Genomic DNA, 16,951 nt, shown 5'->3' with positions numbered 1-16,951 from the left:
GAATTATGCAGGTTTTAAGCATACAAGTCTACGATTCCTCTGTAGTGTATATTGAATTATGTGTAGAGCACCCCATGTCAAGACGGTGTCCAGCACAAGCAGCTGTCCCACTTCACACCCTTCTTTTGCATCGCCCCTCCTCCTTTCCCTCAGGTCTAACCCTTACTGTTATCTGGGATGTTTTTTCTTAATCCCTTCCCCTTCCCCACCCAGCAGGCACAACCTCCCTGCTCTGACACCTGTTGGCCAGCTCTCCTAGGTGCCTGTCCCAATCAGCCTTGTTAGTTCAGTTTGTTCATTTCATTCTCCAAATTAGTGAGATTGTTTGGTATCTGTCTTCCTCTGACTGGCTTATTTCACTGAGCATAATGTTCCTCAGGTCCATGCACACTGTCGCAAGGGGACAGATTTGCATGTACTATTTATTGCATTGTGTGCACTTACCACTCATCTACTGATGGGCAGGCACTAGGGCAGCTTGTACATGTGAGCTATTGTCAACATGTGGGCATGTGCTGGAAATTGGGGTGCAATCCAGAGTGTGCAGGGAGGCATATATGTCAAAAAGGTGGGCATTGATGACTGAGGGTGGAGAATTCTTGCAACAAAACACAGTTTTCTTTTTGTGACAACTCCTCATCCACTTAATGTTTCTGCAGTTAAATGCAGGCCTGGTAGTAGAGGCTATGGGTTGCCGTTCACTTCTGCCAAAGCAAACCCCTAAACACACAGGTGCCTCAGAATGAAAAAAATACCTTATGAACTTCCTAATCTTCATCCAGTGGTCCCCGCTATTGTCAGTTCTAAAGTACTCCTGCTAAGCCCACCACACTGTTGTTCTACATTTCCTATCCCTAAGGAGGAAAGAAGGCCTTCAGTAAAATGTTTATTGGAACTGGCCTCTTTCCCGCTACCCCCATTTCCCAAGCATGCCCCCTTCCCCCTCACCTCTCACACCCACGCCACCCACGGCTTCCCTCCAGCCTCCACACACTCTAATGTGTCACATGTGATATTGGAAAGGATGCCTCCCAGAAAGTAGTCAAAGAACAGCCCATTCAAAAGCCAGGTGTTTTATTGAGGTGAGGGGTTATCATTTGTCCCTCATTCACCTAGCATACTTCTTGGTCCAAGCTCGGGCCATGGTATCAAAGGCATCCCTGTCCTGTAAGTACATTCTCCCAATGGACGGAACAAAGGGGTCGTTGGGGTTGGGGTCACATAGCATGGAGGTGATGGATAGCAAGAGTTTGGATATGGTCAGTATAGGAGACCACTGGGACCTGAGAATATCTACACAGATATATCCCCTTCGGTTGATATTGGGGTGGTAGATCGGGGTTGTGAAGTAAATAAGCGGCGGCCTGAAGGGGTAATTGGGTGGGAATTGTATGTTCAGGCGGAACAGCCCACCCTCGTAAGGGCTGTCGGCGGGACCCATAATGGTCCCCTTCCATGTGAACATGCTGTCGTCCACCGGCCCCGCGAAGCACATGGGCGGGGGGTCGTTTGTGATGTCTGTCAGTTCCTTGTGCAGTCGCCTCAGAGCGGTGGATATGTCAAACGGAGCAGGGATGGTCCGGATATCCTGACAGGGACAAAGGGTCAGGGGAGACGATGGGTTAGTGGGACGTGATTTACGAAGACCATGTTTAGAGGCACAGCCAACCCCCCAGGTCGGTGGGTAAGAGCTGGAGCCGGGCTGTGGGCTGTGTAATGGCGGCGGGTTGAAGGCGAGTTGCGGACTCACCTGGACCAGCAAGACCTGAGGGGCTCCTGCTCACCTGTGCTCCGCTCGTCCCTGGATCCTCAATCCTTGGCTCCTGTACCTCCTCCTGCTGCACCTCTGGCTCCTCCATCCATGCTTCTTCCATCACTTCCTCCTCTGCTACTGTCGGCTGCTCAGTGTCTAAAGCCCAAACTGAGCTGCCAGGACGCAAGGCCTCCCTTCTACAGTGCCAACCGCTCCTACCGGCCTGCCACTACTCTTTCTTCAGGCCTGCCCCAAACGGTCCTGCGTTTCCCTGGCAGTATGGAACATGCTCTGTGACATCACAAGGGCCAGCTGAAGACATCAGCAAGTCAGTGGTAGCAAGGTCAGGAAAGACAGAGGGCCTGAATGAGAGGGTGTCATTGTTATAACAATAATTCTATAGTCATAATGTTATAGCAACTTATTGGAGCTGTCTATAAAATAAAGACATAAACAAACAAACAAATAAGTAAAAAGTGAACTTGTATCAAAAAAAAAAAATGGTTCTAGTCCTCTGTAAAGAATAAGGAAGCATGTCAGGCAAGGGAGTCCCCTGTGATATTTTACAACGAAAAGAGGAATACACTGGAAAAAGCACTACAATATTGGCTGCCTTTTCTGCTCCTGGTCACACTGCTGATGGGTGTTCTCCTATGTACATCACAATTTATCGAGGAGGTGCAGGACCTAACGCCAGCTCCCAGGGGATACTTTAGGAGTTTGTCATCAAAATCAAATGCTGTTTCTCACACATGACATGTGCATAGGGTTGATATGTCAGGAGAGAACAACAAGTTTCAGAGTCTATTGAAGGACAATGTATTGCGGCCACACTCTCAAGATTCTCACCCCATTGATTGCCAATCTTTGCTTCGGATTACAGTGTGAAATGCCAGGGGCAGAGAAGAGTAGGTTAGCTCCACCAGTAGATATGTAAAATGACCAGGAGCTTCTGTGCACACCATTAATCTACTTAGTTACCCACTGTCCAGGCATGGCTGCTTTTCTACACACACTTTGGATTTCATTGTACTGTTTGGGGCTTTTCTTTCAATTCAATTTCAAAGCTTGCATTTTGTTCAACCTATTGAAATCGTTGCGAAGGGGTGGAGGGCTCGATTTATTTCACTCTTGGTCCCACCCCTCACAGGAGCATGAGATTTAGATGCAATTGATATCTATAATGATCACCACTAATTTACTGAACAGGGTGTGGAGCATCTATGTTAGGTGCAAAGATAAATATGATATGATCTCCGAATTAAAGGCATTCATGGTCTGATGGAGGAAGAGGAAAACACGTTGACATGTATTTACGTCATTAAAATGGCATGCTACAATCCTAAAAACCATATTTAGAATCCATGGCTATAAGAAGGCCAAGGATCAAAGGAGACTCTGGAGGGAGTTCTATCTGATCTGAGTCAGGCATGATCACTGGCAGTTAGGTAGGAGGGGTGAGAAGAAATTAGGCAAGAGAAAAGGGCAGGAAGCAAAAATGGAAAGATTATAACTGAGCCAGGAGAACAAGCAGATGTGAAAGGCCTGCTGTGACAGAAAGCATGACTATTTCCAGGAATTAAATGCACTTTGGTGCATTGAAAAATGTGTGGTTTGAAGAATGCCTAAAGCCAAGAAGGCAATGTTGAGGTTGTGAACAGACTTTCAGATGAACTGATGAAGTTTTGATTTTATTCCATACACTGTAAGTAACCTGGAAGAACTTTAAGTAAATATGATGTGAATATTTTCTGTTTCGGAAAAGACTTCTCTAGCGCCTGGTGTGCAAAAAATTTACTAAGCCTAAAGGGAAGGGAGCCCAAGAGTGTGTAGCTCTGTTGGTGGTAGTGCCGTCCTGTACACCAATGGGTTGGGTGTTCAACTCCTAGGCAGGGCACATGCCTGGTCTGTGGGCTATGTCGTCATGGGAGGCGCCTGAGAGACAACCATGCTTGCCTGTTTCTGTCCCTCATTTCCTCTCTCTAAAGTGGAATTACAAAAATCTTTAAAGACAAAAAGCAAAATAAATGTCTTATTATTTAATTATATTACATTTAGTAGCAATAAAAATGAATACAACTAATTATGCAACCTAATAATCCATAGTTAATATTACTTGTGGTAAATTATATGCAGAGAATACGCTACTCTCCCCTTTACCCCTTACTGCTTCGAGAACCTATTTCCCTACTCTATTGATTATCTTGGGCATGTGACTTTCTCCATCAATGGCAAGACATCAGTTGTGATGTCCAAATCCTGAAGCTATGCTAATTACTGGCAGTCCTCATTAGGTTGGAACAGCTGCCTACAAAAGTATGTTGTATGTAATGGATACACATTCATTCTTGGCTTCCATATGGGAAAATACCTCACTCAATCCTCAGGTCTACCTTCCACCAAAAGTCAAGCCAAGATCAGATGAGGAGACTAAAGAATATCGTAGATAACTGGAAGACTCAGAAGTAAGAGATATGTGTTTGTTTTAATCCATGGGATTTATACTTTGCTTATTATTGAGGGAAAACCTAAGTTGTTATGTTGAAGAACATACTGCATGGCTCAACTTGCAATACATTCTGTGTGAGTAAGAAGCAATATAATGCAAACAATAAATGCTGAAGTCGGTAGCATAGTGTTACTTTTGGACAGACAAGAAAGGGAAGAAACTACATAATTGCTGTTGACGCTTCTGACGTGGCTTAACTGCATAGCTTGGTGTCCCTTGGCTTCCCTATTGGTCTCGATATGGCTGCAGAAATGCAGACACAGCATAGCAATGCACGCAGTTGAACGGGAGACAAGAAACTGGAGAAACCTTGGCTTTCCTTTTTCATGGGTAAAGAAACCGTTTTTCTAAAGGTGACCCTGGCATACTGCATTCTGTGCCCTGAGTTGCAGACGGGAATCACATGGCCCCTCATGTCTATAATATGGACCATGAAATTGAGAAACACTTTGCCCTATTTGGGCTAGATCAATTCCACTTCCGTTCTGAAACCCTTAAAGTGTTTTCTCCATGCAAAAGATGCCTTCTGACAACAATAAGGAAGGGATGTCGTGATGGTGAATATTGAAAAGGCAAGTAACAATGATTTCTCCTGTTAGAATGATTTATTATATCCTTTAACTTTTCCTCTTCCGATCTACTGCCAAGCCAGAGTAGGGAAATATATGTGCATAACACACTCTATTTAAAAATAGGTTTTGCTGCCTTCAAACATGCCATTCATTAATAATACGGCCTTAAAAGATGTTTCGCAGGTAATTGAAACTGGGTGAGCAATGAATTTAATTGAAGCAAAGCAAGCATGACGCCAAGGTGAAGTCATGTTCACTCCAAGTTCATATTCAGAAGGCAGTCATGCTAATGCACGGCTAAAGAGAATACAATCTGGTGCGTCAGATTTACTGATGCAGAAAGTAGCGTGAGATCACATTAAAATGCAGCACAGGTACAGAGCCTGAGAGAGTTTATGAGCCTTGGGATTTGTTGCTCACATTCTCCTACCAGATTAGTTGCTGAATATTACAATACAACTTTCAGATGTCCCAGGAAGGTTAAGACACCAGTGAACAAACCTGTCAGGGGAAATCTTTTAGTCTCCGTGTTGCAACGGTCTGTCCGTGGCTTTCACACTTGAAAAGGCCATGTGAACCATGGCCTTCTCATGCTACATGAAATCCAGAATATTTTCACGCATCTAGGCTCTGCATACTACCTTAACTTTTTCCTTTGCATAACAGTATTTCTATGTAAATGTAAGTGTGTCACATTGTCTCCTCCTGCAATCTGTTCTTGCTTTAGTTAAAATACACTCCGTAAGAGTATTCTTTATGTATTTTTCTTCCTTTCTGGAACTGCTGGTTTCCTCTCTACTCGGGATGTAGAGAAATATGTTTACAACTATCTTCTTAGTTTTAACACTTCACCCCGTGTGTTATTTATTAGAAACACTCACGTCTTTCCTTAAAATGGAAGACATAGCTGCGACTACCTTTGCTCATTCTTTCCGGCTATATGAATCGAGTATATTCAAAACTCTGTTAATCTGGCGCTAATTAATTCTGCTTCATGAAATTGTAAAACGGCAAGCATTTGCCTATGAAACCTGAGAACTTGAAGAGTATTCTAGGCAGAAAAAACCAAACTCAATGTGCAGTTTGCACCAATAACAGTTCCAAGCATGTTCTCAGTAATGGAAATATAATGTATTTATTGTGACGAACTTGGAAATATGGACTTTGGTTAATATCAGAAAGGATAAAACCTGCCTTTCATACTATAAAGTGACTAAAAAGTAATGACAAGTAGTAAAGCTCCCATCTACTCTAAGGTCAAGGGATAACCTATCAGTAAGGAATCATAAATCATAGGTGGCATGCACATAGAACCAACTTCTAGGATCAATAAATCATTGGATGAAATAAATTGTACACTCTAGGGAAGTAAAACTTAATTCACCCCTTTAGTTAACTATGAGAATGAAATATAAGTAGACACAGCAGGCATAGCATATGGTGAAGTACTCTTAAGATTAATAGAAATTTTTAAAATGACCATTGGAACCAACTAGAGTATGTTCCTTTTCCAAGTGTAGGTGGTTTTGTGTATAAAAAGTTCACATACTTAATGGAAATGGGTGAATGAGGGCCTCCGAAAGTAAAGGGTTAAGTATTTTTGATGAATTAAATAACAGCCCATAAATATTAAAGACCAAAATTTTGAAAATCATTATTCTAGTGTTTTTCCATTCAGTAAGTACTCTCATTAACCCTGCTCAGAGTTTTCACATCTTTCCATAAACATTGGTGGAAAATTGCGTTGTTCTTCCTTTTTACATTTCCTGATCATATCGTATGCGTTATTACGGGGAAAAAAGAACTCAGAATAGGCCAGCGAAATATCCCTAGATAGCAGTTAATACTCCAGGAAAAAATGAACAGTAGAGTGCTTTATTGCAGGGAAGAAATGCAGCTTTTGCATAATACTCATTCATGACAGAGGGGGAAAATATATGTCAAAAATATGGAGAGTAATCACGTCAAGACAGTAAAATGAAAAACACAAAATTTATATAGGATCGTTGTCTTTCTTCTACAATTTATAACTATTGTGGCCAGCTCCTTATAATATGACTTATAAAACATACTGCATTGGTAATGTATGGGAAGCCCTAGTCAAAGATCATTTGAATATACTTCATATATATAAATACATAAGACCTAATGACTTGCTTGCTAGAGTGCTTCAAACGTGGGAGGTCTTGAAGCGTAAGCACTTCCTTGTTACAACAACTTGTAGATACATGGAGAGAGTCGTGAATATTAACAGATGGAATGTGAAAAGGGCCAAAGCCTAGGAAATATACATTTCAACTTTATAATCTACAGAAGCATAACATTTCACTTTCCAAGCCTTGAGAAAACGCGGACTTTTCTAGCATTGCTCCTTATACTCCTAGGTCCTGTTTAAGTAAGTGAAAAAGTTTCCAAAACACAGTAATAGGCAGGGGGTACTAAGGAGAAGTTATAGAACTCTGTCTTATACTACAAGGTTTAATTCAGACAACAGATCTTAGGATGAACCAAATGGTAAGTGTGGTCTAAAGCATAAGCCTGATTCCGACCCAGTGAATTCATCAGGTAATAATCAGCAAATAAGTTTTATTTCAATGCAAACCCCAAACCAATGGAATACACAAGCATACATGCACGTACATGCTCATACAATCAAAATAGTTGGCAAACAAAGCCAAACTGCAAGGACTCAATGTTCATAAAAAGTAGTTAGACCTAACTGAGACAATACTGCCGGAGTAACAGAGCCCACACAAATCAATTAACTTTCAAGACCTATTATGTGTGAAAGACAGTTGTTAGACTACATAATTCCCAGGGCTCCTCCTAGTGATGATGTGGTGTGGGTCTTTTAGAGGAAACCAGAAGTTGGGACGTCAGGTAACGATCAGAAGAGAGGATTTTTTCCATTATTGAAATACACCACCATGTCCTTAGCACCATGATTTACAATAGCCCAGTCCTGGAGGCTACCTAGGTGCCCATCAGCCAATGAGTGTATCCAAAAGCTCTAGTATATTTACACAATGGAACTCAGCGCAGAAGGGAGAAAGAAGGAGCTCATACACTTTGCCATGGTATGGATAGAACTGGACAGCATTATGCTAAGTGAAATAAGCCAGGCTGTGAGGGAGAAATGCCAAGTGATCTCACCTTTAAGTACAACATAATCAACTGAGGAAAAAAGGAACCAAAATAAAAACGGAGACATTCACATTAAGAACAATGTAGCAATAGTGAGAGGGGAGGAGGGTGCGGATGGTGGGGAGAGTGGTCTATAGGAGCTACTATAAAATACACAAGAAGAAAATCAAGGAGGAGGGTTGAGGTGGGTTAGGGATGTGGGACTCCCTAGCCTGAGGTGGAGAGACGGGGAGAAAATGCAGTCAATTTTAACTGAATAAACATAAAATTAAATAAATATATATTAAAAATTCAACCTAATAGAAGATTTTTATGAAAATCATGTTTTATGCCTAAAAAATAAAAATTAAGATTTGAAGTTAAAATAAAGAAAAAACTGACTTTGATGAGAGCATAGAGTTAGGGGTAGAAAGAGTGGAAACCAGTGAGGAAGACAGAAAACCGTCATAGAAGAAAAATAACCAGGGGTACTGTGTCCTCGCTGCCTAAGGTTTCCTGTATCAGTAAGGTCATTCCCATTCATCTTCCTGTACTACCCTTACCTCCCCCGGTCTCTTTTGTGCCTATCATTAATGTTTCTTATTCCATGTACCTTTTCCCCCCTTGTCGGTCCACCCGCTCCCGCTAATAACCCTCCATATTACCTCCGTTTCTGCAATTCTGTTCCTGTTCGAATTGTCTGCGTAGTGTGGTTTTATTTTTGCCTTTAAGGTTAGGTCCACTTTAGATGTGAATTTGCTGCCATTTTATTCACATTTTTTACCTTCTTTTTTCTTAGGGAAGTTTCTGTAGCTTTTCATATAATAAGGGCTTGGTGATGATGAACTCCTTTAACTTGAGCTTGTCTGGGCAACAGTTTATTTGCCCTAGCGTTCTAAAGGACAGCTTTGCTGGATAGAACAATCTTGGATGGAGGTCCTTGCATTTCATGACTTGGGATACTTCTTTCCAGCCCTTTCTTGCGTGCAATGGTTCTGTGGAGAAATCAGCTGACAGTCTTTTGGGGATTCCTTTGCATGTAACTGTCTCCTTACGTCTTGCAGCTTCTCAGATTCTCTCCTTATCTTTCATCTTGGGTAATGCAATTGTGATTTCTCCTGGTTGTTTCTATTTCGGTACAACTGTCTGGGACTCTCTGGGCTTCCTGGGCTTCCTGCAAGGCTCTTCCTAGTGCCACATTGGGGAAGTTCTCCATCATTTGTTTTTCCAAGAATTTTTCAATATATTGTTCTTCTTTCTTTCCTTCGGCCACCGCTAGGATTCTAATGTTGCAACATTTAAGATTTTCCTGGACGTTCCTAAGCCTCTCCTCATTGTGTTGAATAGTTGTTTCTTCATTCTGTTCTGCTTGAAGGAGTATTTCTTCTTTGTGCTCCAAACTTGTTCATCTGAGTCCCGCTGTCCTTCCCATCAGTGTTGGTTCCCTGAACATTTTTCCTCTATTTCTCTTTTCCTATCCTGCATTTCTTCCTCTATTTTGTGACCCTACTCAGCCAATTCTGTGAGCATGCCGATGACCAGCGTTTTGAACTGTGACTCTGATAGGTTGGCTAACCCTTAATCACTTAGCTCTATTTTTCCAGGAGCTTTGATCTCTTCCTTCATTTGGGCCATTTTTATATTTGTTTCAGAGTGCCTCTTATGTGGAAATGGGGAGAGGCTTACTGGTTCACCAGGGAAACCCGCGTTGCTGTCCTGTGAGCTGTGTGTTGTGGCGGGTCTGAGAGGGAACAATGGTGCTTACCTAGATCTCTGGTGACTTTCAGTCATTTGCCCTGCTATCCACGAGCAAACCAATCTCTTCTGGTGATGATTGTAAGGTCAGTACTTGGTGTATAAGTTGTAGGACTCCGTGGGTCTCTGCGGGAAGTCTTGTGTGAGGATGAGAGTTCTTTCCACCGAGAAAACCCTCACAGGTGTTTTCAGTTAGATGTTTGAGGCTTTATTTGCGTGCCCTGGCACCTTTTCTCCCACGGTCTGTTTCCCTTCCCACATCGTTGCTCTTGGTTTATTTGCAAGCGAATGTGAGTCCACGGGCTCTGCATATGCCACCTTGCGGACACCAAACTTCAGCCGCTGCCTTGCAGCAAGTCCTCTCCAGTCATACTTCCCGCTTCTACTCATCCTTCAGGTATGATTGAATGTTTCTTTTGAACTCCTTGTTGTTGGACTTCCCTACACTTCCATATTCGGGCTGTTGTGGTTCCTTGTTCTTGTTAAATTTGTTCTTGTCCTTGTTCTGGTTGTGTGAGGAGAAGAAGTGCATCTACCTAGGCCTGTGTCATGGCCAGAGGTGACTGGAGTGTCTTTCAAACAGGACTGAAATTTCTTCAGAGAGGAAATATTTATTATTACTTCTGTACAGTCTAGCATTTTTGGGTGGATAGTTATAGTTTTAAAAGAGCATGTTCTTGTTGAGACTTCAGGACCATTTCTTGGGGGAACTATACTTTATTTTATTTTACAAATCAGTAACTCGGGATTCTAAGAGATACAAACTATTCAAAGCTGAATACTAGACAGTGATAAAGCCAGTCCTGAGTGCCTCCAAGGTCCCTATTCTTCTTCACCACAGTGTAGATGTCAGAGACGTGTGGTTCTCACAGGTGTGGCTCAGTTGGCTGGGCCTCACACTAGAAAGTAAGACGTTTCAGGTTTGATTCCCATAGAGCACATTCCTGGGTTGCTCGTTTGGTGCCCACGTGGGATGGGAATGAGGGGCAAGTGATAGATGTTTCTCTTTCATATGGATGTTTCTTTCTCTAAAAAAACCAAAATGTTTTTTAAAAAAGGATTTGTAATATTATTAATATGTTTGGAGGGAGATATAAAGGAAAAGTGTATTATTGTATTCAATATTTTATAAACAGTGAACCCTCTATGTTTTTTTTTTTTTCCTGTTAAGTGACCCTAGATAAGTGGTTTCCAAGTATGGAAGACAGGGGCTTTCAATCAGTTCTCTGTATCCTCTCATTATATGACACCGCGCCTACTCTGGTTTCTACTCTCTGTCAGAAGTGACCAACAGTAGCCTCGAGAGTCTCTCTGAAAGAAGGAAAGAGATGGTTACACACAAGAATGGACATACCAGTTGGAAGTGCAGCAATGGGAATTGCAGATTTGGCGCGTTACTACATGACCCTGAAATGATGCTTAGATCATAAAGAGCAGCCTGTCCTTTTCTTACCAATTCAAGAAATTGCATGACATTAAATTATCATACGTAAGCCAAGGGCCTCAGATGTTTTAAAAAGTCTCTCATTTTCACGAAATCCTTCGATTGAAGCATTATCTTGATGTTGCCACGTGAAATACACATATAGAAGCAGTATTGTGATGCTGCGTGACAAGTCAATTGAACTATGTGATAGTCTTCATAGCTTTACAAGAATGAAGACCCTGTCATGATTTGTTTGCTATCGTACGAGCCACAGAATTTATTGTCAAGAACTTGTCAGGGGAAAAGAAAAATGTACACTTTCTAGCACTGACATTTACTGGGAATAAATCTAACATGGGCTGAATGAGCACAACTCGGATGACACACATAACACTTACCACTGCCGTACTGTAACCATTATTGTGATGATAAGGTCTTAGATATCCCACAGAATTGGTGAAATATAGGATCAGTCCCACAGGGTATTGAGTGTTTTGCTTACTCCTAGGGTGCAATAAATTGCATGGCTGTGTGTTGGTGTAATGGGAGAAAGGAAAGCAGTACATAGAAATATCTTTCTTCTAATTTCCCTAGATAATTCTCCTCACAGGTAAGTTTATATTTCATTGAATGTCTATATATGTGTTAGTCCAGACCAAGTTATTTCTTAGTGACATGTGATTTTCAAGCACTCTTTATTGTTTTATAATGAATAATAGATGGAAATATTAAATAGGACTGCAGAAGAACAAAGTTATTTTCTACTGATGTTTTCTCATTTTCTCTTATTGCTTCCTTTAAAACTACACATTTCCAAAATGTGAAAAATATATCCAGTCAAGACATAGTGTAAACAAACATTTTTCTGAATGTTTTCTATACAGATAGTCCATGAAATTCTTTTCAAAACACCATAAATTTATTTTTGAAAGAATGTATGTGTAGACCTAAGTAAGGATTATATACTTGTGTGTATATATCACTCATCAAGGTCTCCAATAGAGAGCATTATGTGATTAAATTCTATTTGGGTTACCTGGTAGCTAAGATTTGAATTATAGTTTTGTCAATGCTTAAGACTACAAGAAACTGATCTATCCTTTCTGGTGCAATACCGTTAAAGTTCATGAAAGCATTAAGTAGCGTGTCATTAAAATAAAGGGAAGGTTAAACTTTTTCTCCCAGTTGGACTCATAGAATAGTTCCCAGCAGCCATAGCTGCTTCTGACAATTGCTTCTCTCACTACCCTGGATGATGTGTATCTACATATGCATCTCATTCACTAAAGTAGAAGTGACAGGCTTTCTTCAAAGTTCTTGGATTCCATGAACTGGCCTCCACGATGACCTGAGTGAAGTGAACCATTATCCAAATGACTGTGGACGTGTTACCTGAATGAAACTAATTTTCAGTGATGGTCCAGTAACAGTGTGGACACCTTCCTAGCAATAATTTCTTGGATTACTTAAGAGCCTGACATAGGGTAGGGAGGCAGGACACAATGTGTTCTTCCTGTGGATAGAATTCTCTGGTAGATTCAGTGAGGAGGGAAGGGAACACTCCCCAGTATTGGCCAAGTTGTTTGAAGGGACTATTTTTTTAAATGGACATTTGGAGTGTTCTTTCTCCTACTACAGCCGTTCACACCTTTCCTCCTTTCCACTCCTGCTCCCAACTCCAGCCCCCCTTCCCTCTGCCCTTCTCCACACTCTTATCTGTGTCCAAGGATCCCGCATAGGTGTTTTCCCACCACTCCCTTCACCTTCTTCTTCCATTCCCCCAGCCCCTTCCCATCCGACAGCCCTCATTCTGTTTCAGTTATAATTCATCCATTTATACTTTCTTTGTTATTTTATAGTATTCATTGAATTCCACATATGCCAATCTTATAGTCTTTAATGCACTTTCCAAGTGGTAGATATAGTTTCAAAATACAGGGATTAGTGAGGATGTCTAGGGAAACATAATTAGACACATTATGATTCAAAACATAATTCATGTAGTAAGAGTGTTTTTCCTTGAACCTTTAATTCCACACAGCAGACTTGTTCCATTATGCTGTCAGCACTGATACTATAAAATTAGCAAAAAAAAAAAAAAAAAAAAAAGGCCTAAATGGTATTTCTCCCTCACAGCCTGGCTTATTTCACTTCGCAAATTGCTCTCTACTTCCATCCATGCCATTGCAAAGAGTATCAGCTCCTGAATTCTCTCTGATGTGTAGCATTCCATTGTGTAAATGTACCATAGTTTTGGATCAACTTATTACCACTGGCACTGATGTTGCTTCTAGTACTTGGCTATTATAAATTGTACAGCTGCGAACATGGAGGTGCACAGGTTCTCACTTTTAACTGGAATATAACAAGAAAAGAAAAAGCAAAGAAAATATAACCGGAGACATTGAAATTAAGAACATGGTAACAATAGCCACAGGTAAGTGGAGTGGAGATAGTGGGGGGAGAGTGGTCTATAGGAGCTACTGTACAGGACACAAGGACAAAATCAAAGGGGATGTTAGGGTGGGGGTAGGGAGGTTGGACTTGCCTGGGGAGGGAGGGATTGGGAGAAAATCCAGCCAATTGTAGTTAAATAAAATAAATAAACACATTTAATAAATTGAGGGCTTAAATCAGTTGATTTAACCTCATAAACCTTTCTGCAGTTCTCAAGTCTCTACTTCCCGCTCTCAGAAACAAATGCACATGTGAGACTCAGTTCTATGTCTGCATCTGCTTTGTACAATTAACACGTGCTTTTAGCCTTTACTTTACTTCCCTTAGGTCAGTTCTTGTATCTGTTCATTTGCTGTTCATAGGAAGTCAAATCATTAACACACGTGACTCACTAATAGTACAAGAGACCCCCCAAACAGCACAGATCGGACTCTGTGACATGCTGGCAGAAGGCGCTTAGAAAGGAAACACCTGCAAACCAGCTACACTGCCATGAAACCAGGGAGGGCACTGGAAGATATTGAACACCAGAGCCAAAATATCTGCACTCCAAATTCCTTGGCTGAAGCTGGTAGACTGAAAATTGGAAGTCCCTTTCACCTCTGATCACCTGATGGTGTCTGCCTGAAGTGCTCTGCAGAGATGAATGGTAAACCAAAGGAATGCTCCCATGCGTACACACTTTAACATGCCAAACAACCATGTTCAGAGGACTTGCTAAGACTCCCTTGTCCAGACCTTCTCTTTCTGATCACTGTTGTTAAGGGACAAAATCCTGCAACTCTGAAGGTGCTCTTTGGGGTATGAATTGTAAGCTATTGATAAGATATTTTTTCGGTTGAAGCACGTGATGAAAATGTGGCCTCACTCAAACATCCAGTTAGAAACAGAGACTATGCAGGCTGCCTGTAAGCTCCCAAGGTCCTGAAAATGATGTTAGATGCCTCTTTCTCAGGCCACCCAGGAACCAGCATGGCAGGAACCTGCACCCTAATGTTATGAAAGCACAATTTGAAAAATCTCTCCTGTCGGTCCAGTCATCTGGATCTTCACCTTTCCCTTAGCCCTATCTCATGTTTCACGTGGAGCAACAAAGAACCTGCCCAAATGGTCTCTGCGTTTAGCCACTCTTGCATTTTGATTTCCGACCCTCTCGCTTGCTGGCTCCGATTGCTTAATTGTTCTTCCTCACTTCTAGTGTTGACCAACAGCATGGCGCATGTTGGAGGATTCTTCAGGTAGGATCCCAGCAGTGGAATATCTGGATGAAAAGGCAATCCCATTAATGAAGAAATTCAATATCGTTTCCAACAGTGAGTGCCCCAGTCTGCATTTCGACCCACAGGGCCAAAGGGTTGCCTTCGTTCTACAATCTCACCAGTATGCGTTTTGTGTTGACTTCTTGATGATGGCCATTCTGACTGGTGAGGTTATATCTCATTGTCGTTTGCATTTGCGTCTCTCTTGTCTGTCTTCCTGGTGTGGATAGCTCCTTTCCTTAATCACAAAACCTTAGCCTCCAGTATATAGCCCATGAGGCAATCAGAAGGACCTCAACAGCTGCTCAGTCACAGGAGAGCTCTAAGGACACGGGTGTGAATACACGCTTTCGTAGAGAAAAGGATGAAACAAAGAAAGAAAGTTTTCTTATTTTGTTATTTTTTTAATTGCCTGTGCTGGGGGAGACACTGCTTATTGGAATTATGCAGGTTTTAAGCATACAAGTCTACGATTCCTCTGTAGTGTATATTGAATTATGTGTAGAGCACCCCATGTCAAGACGGTGTCCAGCACAAGCAGCTGTCCCACTTCACACCCTTCTTTTGCATCGCCCCTCCTCCTTTCCCTCAGGTCTAACCCTTACTGTTATCTGGGATGTTTTTTCTTAATCCCTTCCCCTTCCCCACCCAGCAGGCACAACCTCCCTGCTCTGACACCTGTTGGCCAGCTCTCCTAGGTGCCTGTCCCAATCAGCCTTGTTAGTTCAGTTTGTTCATTTCATTCTCCAAATTAGTGAGATTGTTTGGTATCTGTCTTCCTCTGACTGGCTTATTTCACTGAGCATAATGTTCCTCAGGTCCATGCACACTGTCGCAAGGGGACAGATTGGCATGTACTATTTATTGCATTGTGTGCACTTACCACTCATCTACTGATGGGCAGGCACTAGGGCAGCTTGTACATGTGAGCTATTGTCAACATGTGGGCATGTGCTGGAAATTGGGGTGCAATCCAGAGTGTGCAGGGAGGCATATATGTCAAAAAGGTGGGCATTGATGACTGAGGGTGGAGAATTCTTGCAACAAAACACAGTTTTCTTTTTGTGACAACTCCTCATCCACTTAATGTTTCTGCAGTTAAATGCAGGCCTGGTAGTAGAGGCTATGGGTTGCCGTTCACTTCTGCCAAAGCAAACCCCTAAACACACAGGTGCCTCAGAATGAAAAAAATACCTTATGAACTTCCTAATCTTCATCCAGTGGTCCCCGCCATTGTCAGTTCTAAAGTACTCCTGCTAAGCCCACCACACTGTTGTTCTACATTTCCTATCCCTAAGGAGGAAAGAAGGCCTTCAGTAAAATGTTTATTGGAACTGGCCTCTTTCCCGCTACCCCATTTCCCAAGCATGCCCCCTTCCCCCTCACCTCTCACACCCACGCCACCCACGGCTTCCCTCCAGCCTCCACACACTCTAATGTGTCACATGTGATATTGGAAAGGATGCCTCCCAGAAAGTAGTCAAAGAACAGCCCATTCAAAAGCCAGGTGTTTTATTGAGGTGAGGGGTTATCATTTGTCCCTCATTCACCTAGCATACTTCTTGGTCCAAGCTCGGGCCATGGTATCAAAGGCATCCCTGTCCTGTAAGTACATTCTCCCAATGGACGGAACAAAGGGGTCGTTGGGGTTGGGGTCACATAGCATGGAGGTGATGGATAGCAAGAGTTTGGATATGGTCAGTATAGGAGACCACTGGGACCTGAGAATATCTACACAGATATATCCCCTTCGGTTGATATTGGGGTGGTAGATCGGGGTTGTGAAGTAAATAAGCGGCGGCCTGAAGGGGTAATTGGGTGGGAATTGTATGTTCAGGCGGAACAGCCCACCCTCGTAAGGGCTGTCGGCGGGACCCATAATGGTCCCCTTCCATGTGAACATGCTGTCGTCCACCGGCCCCGCGAAGCACATGGGCGGGGGGTCGTTTGTGATGTCTGTCAGTTCCTTGTGCAGTCGCCTCAGAGCGGTGGATATGTCAAACGGAGCAGGGATGGTCCGGATATCCTGACAGGGACAAAGGGTCAGGGGAGACGATGGGTTAGTGGGACGTGATTTACGAAGACCATGTTTAGAGG

At 42.4% G+C, this 16,951-nt stretch overlaps 2 protein-coding genes across 2 annotated transcripts; both read right to left on the bottom strand.

Moving 5' to 3' along the window:
- Positions 1-1,108: 1,108 nt before the first annotated feature.
- On the bottom strand, positions 1,109-1,543 carry LOC128780067 (ubiquitin-conjugating enzyme E2 D3-like). The gene has a single exon (XM_053917758.2). It carries the CDS (start codon positions 1,493-1,495, stop codon positions 1,109-1,111), a length of 387 nt encoding a protein of 128 aa, XP_053773733.1. The 5' UTR covers positions 1,496-1,543.
- Positions 1,544-16,400: 14,857 nt separating this feature from the next.
- LOC128780068 (ubiquitin-conjugating enzyme E2 D3-like) lies at positions 16,401-16,835 on the bottom strand. Its single transcript, XM_053917759.2, has one exon. The coding sequence runs from the start codon at positions 16,785-16,787 to the stop codon at positions 16,401-16,403; it is 387 nt and encodes a 128-aa protein (XP_053773734.1). The 5' UTR covers positions 16,788-16,835.
- Positions 16,836-16,951: the final 116 nt, after the last annotated feature.

The sequence above is a fragment of the Desmodus rotundus genome, unplaced genomic scaffold, assembly GCF_022682495.2.
Source record: "Desmodus rotundus isolate HL8 unplaced genomic scaffold, HLdesRot8A.1 manual_scaffold_219, whole genome shotgun sequence".
NCBI lineage: Eukaryota > Metazoa > Chordata > Mammalia > Chiroptera > Phyllostomidae > Desmodus > Desmodus rotundus.
Note: the sequence above shows the minus strand (reverse complement) of the source record. Positions and strands in the feature narration are given on the sequence as shown.